The sequence below is a fragment of the Amphiura filiformis genome, chromosome 11 (assembly GCF_039555335.1).
Source record: "Amphiura filiformis chromosome 11, Afil_fr2py, whole genome shotgun sequence".
NCBI classification, from domain to species: domain Eukaryota; kingdom Metazoa; phylum Echinodermata; class Ophiuroidea; order Amphilepidida; family Amphiuridae; genus Amphiura; species Amphiura filiformis.
Window position 1 is genome coordinate 26,312,159 of NC_092638.1, and position 6,000 is coordinate 26,318,158.

Genomic DNA, 6,000 nt, shown 5'->3' on the forward strand with positions numbered 1-6,000 from the left:
GGCACTGCCTTATACCCAAGATCAAATTTACCAACTGGAAGCGATCCACACTGTAAACTGAAAAGGTCCTAAGATGGACAAATCAACCTAAGAGTTAATACCCTACTACAATGGGGAATTATCTCTACACTCCTTTGTGCCTCAATTCAACTTAGGCAAAGTTAGGTCACTAAAGAATTGAATTTAAGGCACTTCTTAGGACACCACTTCACTTAACAAAGGTAATCACTTCACTTTTAGGACAGCCACTTCACTTCAAGTGGGTTTCCTGGGACTGAAGTGGTTCCATTATTATGTGAAGTGGGTGTCCTAAAAAGTGCCCTAAATTATATTCTTTAGTGACCTAACTTTGCCTAAGTTGAATTGAGGCACAAAGGAGTGTAGATAATTCCCCATTGTAGTAGGGTATTAACTCTTAGGTTGATTTGTCCTTCTTAGGACCTTTTCAGTTTACAGTGCCAGCGTCGCGTCGAGCAGTAAGATTCATCAAGAGCGACTACAGTAAGCGCACAAGTGTTACCAAATTAATGAAAGACTTAGACATGGAGACACTTGCTGACAGGAGGAAGATAGATAGACTTTCCATAACTACAGAAAGCCAGAGAGGGTCATCTGGCCCTGCCAGTACAAAACATAGGCCTACTACAACCAACCCACCGTCTTACTAAATGAAGCCACGCAAATTCATATCAAGAATTACAAGTCAACAAGGACGTTTTCAAATACTCCTTCTACCCAAGAACTAGAGTGGAATTCTCTACCAGCAACACTTACTCAGCAACCAGACCCATTAGCATTTAAGAAAAGCATACAAGATCACATCCTAAAACGCATCTAAGCAGTCTTCACTAGTGCGCACACACTAGATTCCTTCCCGCTTGACTCCACTTGGAGTGTTGGAAAGTATTCAAGCATACCTCGGCCTCAACATCGCTGGTGATTTTTAGTCTCCAAAGTTCATCTTTCTCTTTTTACAAGGTTTACCTTGTGGTACATAAGCTACCCTGGAACATCCTGGAACTATTTTTGGTGGTTGTAGTGACTTATTTCATCAGTATTTTCAAGTTTTCTTCTGGGTAATCGAGCAAACCCAGAAGCACATCTTTGTACTGTGTGTGATCAACGTGTTCTACCGCGAGATTTCGTCGCATCGTATTTTAAAGATGGCGGCCATCCCGGCGGGTGAAATGGATGACTAAACTGTTTGTGTGTCGTGACGACAACGATCGGTGGTAGTGAGTAACTTGCTGGTGGGGTAGGAGGTTTATTTCTGTCTTATTGTTCTCCAATTTACTGGCAGAATGAAGTGCTCTGAATTGTTATTCATGGCGATTTTCGTCATTGGAAGTGGTTTACAACTACAGCGTTTGTATACAGATATGCATACAGGTGAACTCATTCCTCAAGAGATAGATGTACTTAATATTCATATGGTACCATCTTACTATGCCAAGTATTTCCCAGGTCTTGTTAACCTACTTAATACTTACAAGTACAAAGCTCAGTCAATTGGGCTGCACAAGAGTAACCAACCAGTTAAACTTGTCATGTCAATAATTTCTTTGTTGATCATTATGCAAGCCGGTGATTTACACCCAAATCCGGTCCTAAAATGTATAAACCCAAGTTCCCATGTCTTCTGTGTGGTGAAGCAGCCAAATGGGGCCAGCGTGCAGTGTCTTGCGATCAGTGCCAAGGCTGGTACCATGCAGATTGCATGAACATGAACTCGTAGTCTATCAAAATTTAGCTGACAGTAGTAGCGTATCTTGGATTTGCTGCCAATGCGGCTTGCCCAACTTTTCCAGTTCGCTATTTTCTAGATCTGATATTGAGCTGTCAAACAGTTTTTCGTGTTTGTCACCTGATTGCGACAGCATCACCAGTGAGTTCCCTAGCTCGCCATTGGCTTCCTCTTCTCCAACCTCCAAAAACAAGGGTTACCAGAACCCTAGACCCAGACCAACTTCCAAACCAAAAAGAACCAGTCTAAAAATCCTGGTTGTGAACTTCCAGGGTATCCGCAACAAAACTGCGGATCTGAGTGTTTGTATTGATGAAAAAGACCCGGACATCATCATAGGATCTGAGACACATTTGAATGATTTGATAAACAGCAGCGAACTGTTCCCACCCAATTTCACGGTTTTTAGAAAAGACCGTGATTTTGGGCCTGCTAAAGGAGGAGTCCTCATAGCAACCAAAAATGACCTCATAGCCACTCATAGAGTGGACCTTGACTCAAATTGTGAGGCAGTTTGGGTTTCAATAGAACTTCAGGGAGCCAAACAAATCACCATTGGCTCTTTCTACCGCTCCCAACAGTATGGTAATACTACTGAGTATTTTGACCAGTTACAAGAGTCTCTTCGTAAAGCTAGTAAAAACAATAACAGCCAAATTTACTTAGCCGGGGATTTTAACCTTCCCGATGTTGATTGGCCAACCCAATCAATACCACCTGGTTCCCAATATGTTGCCTTGTCCAATCATATGCTGGATATCTCGGCTGAGTTTGGGCTCGAACAGATGGTCACCGAGCCTACTAGGATCAAGAATATCCTTGATCTCTTTTTTACCACCAATTCCTCCTTAGTGGAGAGCTCAACTGTGATACCGGGTATATCGGATCATGATGGTATCCCTCTGATTGTTGTTAACTCAAAACCCATAACTGTTAAACCTAAACCAAGGAAAGTGTACAGCTACCATAAAGCTGATGTCAGTGCTATAAAATCTGACCTCCTTGATTTTAGTAATTATCTTACTTCCAGTGAAAATACAAATTCAACTGTTGAAGGGTTGTATACTGATTTTGAAAATAAAATCAAAGATGTCATGGACGCCCATGTTCCAGCTCGTATGGTCACCAAAAAGAATCTGACCCCTTGGATTGGTAAAGGTATCAAGCGCTTACATAGAAGAAAACAAAGGGCATATCCGTTGGCGTAAACAACCAACACCTGACACTTTTGAAAATTTTCAAAATCAAAGGAAAATTACCCATAACGAAACTAGAAAATCCTACAGGAAATACATTAACTCTGTTTGTCTTGACTCCACAAAAAGATTCTGGTCTTTTATAAAAAGTATGAAAAACGACTCTTGTGGAGTCCCCTCCCTGAAGAGTAATGGTAAGATTGTTTCTGGAAACATCCAGAAGGCAAACATTCTCAATGATACATTTAACACTGTTGTGCACAACTATCTCATTTTGGAAAATGGATCTCATTTTGAAAATCATCTCAAATTGGATAGAATTGAGACCCAATTTGAGAATGAATTTGAGTACCAATATGAGATCCATAATCACCCAATTGGTGCTTAATACATTGGTGCTACCAAATGTTTGTCATTTCATGGTCAAAGAAGTTGGGGATCACCAAAATTGTATTTTTGACAGAGCAAGGCCTAATTACTCCAATTTAATAGCTGAGGTAGTATTGGGAATTTTGTGCTTGCAGAGCAGGTTTCTCTGCCAAGTTAAGACAAGGTCAATTATACTATGAAACATCTATTGTTGATACATACTTCAAATTTATGTATCCCAATTTAAAATACTGTTGTTCTTTTCATTTTTTGTAGCAAACAACCTGAAACCAACTACCCTCCTGGTTAGTCCTTTGTTAGTGATTGAGTTTGCGATTTTCCGGAGCAATTTTTTGGGTATTCGGATTTTAAGTTTGTGAGATATTCTGATGATTTAAATAATTTGAAATCATTATCTTGATTTTTTGTTTTGGAAAGGAACAAGAAAAACATTTTTAGATCTTGTGTATACTCAAAAGACCATGAACAGCAATTAAACCATACTTGACCATGAGAAGTCTAGACACTGGTTCCATACAGTACCATACTTCACCAACTATAATAGTTAGTAACTTAGCACCCAATAAAACCTAAGTGGGTGGATTATATCTCAATTTGTCACTCAAATTGGATCTCAAATTGGATCTCAAATTGGTTCTCAAATCTATTCAATTTGAGACCATTACAAATATGAGATCCATTTTCCAAAATGAGATACTTTTGAATATCAGTGTAAGCAAGTATTCACACAGGAGAAAGCTACACTTCCACCCACTTCAACCGGTATAAATGTTCTATCCATGCCCGACTTTGAGATTTCAGTTGAGGGAGTTGTCAAGCTGTTAAAAGATCTGAAGCCAAATAAGGCTTCCGGCCCTGATTGTGTACCTGCTCAAATTCTCAAACTAGCTGCTGAAGAGGTGGCTCCTGCTCTTTGTCTGATTTTCCAAAAGTCTTTGGACACAGGTAACCTACCATCATCTTGGCTCTGTGCCAACATCTCCCCTGTTTTTAAAAAAGGCGATCGTTCTGTTCCTTCAAATTATAGACCCGTTTCATTAACTTCCATTTGTTGCAAAACCCTGGAACATATTATTCATTCCCAAATTATGTCTCATTTTGATCAGCATTCCATCCTTTCTGATAAACAGCACGGCTTTAGGAAACACCATTCATGTGAATCTCAATTAATCCTTACAGTTAATGACCTTGCGTCCTCCCTCAACTCCAGATCCCAAATTGATATGATTATTATGGATTTCGACAAAGCATTTGATACTGTCCCTCATAAACGTCTCCTTCACAAATTAAATTTATATGGTATTAGAAACAAAACCTTCACATGGATTTCAAATTTCCTCACGCGCCCGTACCCAGAGGGTTTGTCGAGGGTGAGCACTCGACTTGGACAGAGGTGACTTCTGGCGTTCCCCAGGGTGCGGTGCTGGGACCCCTGCTTTTTTAACCTTCATTAATGATTTGCCCAACAATATCAGTTCTGAAATAAGACTGTTCATGGACGATTGTGTAATGTATCGTAATATTTCTAACCAATTTGACCAGGATCAACTCCAAGACGACCTTGACACCCTGGCCCAGTGGCAGGATGACTGGCAAATGCATTTCAACACCAAAAAGTGCTTTGTCATGCGGATTACACATGTTCGTAATCCCAAGGTCTATAATTACACCCTAGATCAATCCCCACTGGAATCCACGGCGTGTCACGCTTATCTTGGAGTTGATATCACAAACAACCTAACCTGGAACAAGCACATTAACCGTATTACATCTTCAGCAAACAGATCACTTGGCTTTATAAAAAGAAACCTCTACTCTTGTAATAAATCCATCAAGGAAAATGCATATTTCACCTTAGTTCGCCCACTCTTGGAGTACTCATCTACAGTTTGGGACCCCTATACACAGGATCTCACCAATAAATTAGAAAAAGTTCAACGCAGGGCCATAAGGTTTGTCGTCAATGACTACTCCAGATACAGCAGCGTTACTGACATACTCACCAACCTTCAATGGAACTCACTTAAAATAGAAGGACAATAAGCAGGTTAACTGTTCTCCAGAAATCACGACAGAACCTCCTCGCCCTGCCGGTAAATGACCTCCTACTGCCGGTCCGGCGTCAGTCCACGGCACCAACATTCAACTGCTACCAAGTAATAGCTTCAAACAAGAACTGTCATAAATATAGCTACTTCCCACAAACAGTCAAAGACTGGAACTTACTACCTCACTCAATAACTACAATAGAAGACATCAAGCAATTCAAAGCAGCCGTCACAAACCACCTCAACCAGCAAGACTAATTTAATCCATGCGCACACCACATCCTGCGTGTATGACTCCACCAGGAGTGTTATGCAGTATCACTTCAGATTCAGATTCAGATTCAGAAGCTATATCTGGCTGAATTTAAATAATTTTTGATTTTAGACCGTTCGCTGTTGGCGTAATTACACCCTGGAATTACACGTCGTCAAATAACATGTTATGGACGCTTACAAACCTTAGAACTTGAACAAACCTGAAGTCTTTTCATAGTTGACTAGAAGAAGTATATCCTGTGTCTACCAGTTAATACAAAATACACAAAAATCACACATTTTTTACCTCGCCTAAAAATCTCCGGAAAATTCGAATCTGACAGCTGCCTGTTGTTGGGGCTACGAG

The 6,000-nt window shown here is 40.3% G+C and overlaps 2 protein-coding genes across 3 annotated transcripts in view; one reads left to right on the forward strand and one right to left on the reverse strand.

Moving 5' to 3' along the window:
• LOC140164638 (coiled-coil domain-containing protein 57-like) overlaps window positions 1-6,000 on the reverse strand; it is a 44,800-nt gene extending 38,800 nt beyond the window's left edge. The window contains exon 1 of one of the 2 annotated variants that reach the window (XM_072187978.1): window positions 5,941-6,000. The gene's annotated coding sequence lies outside the window, so the exon portion shown is untranslated. The remainder of the gene's footprint in view (window positions 1-5,940) is intronic. The other variant, XM_072187979.1, reaches the window with a different exon arrangement.
• On the forward strand, window positions 1,660-2,952 carry LOC140163596 (uncharacterized). The gene has a single exon (XM_072186911.1). The coding sequence runs from the start codon at window positions 1,660-1,662 to the stop codon at window positions 2,950-2,952; it is 1,293 nt and encodes a 430-aa protein (XP_072043012.1).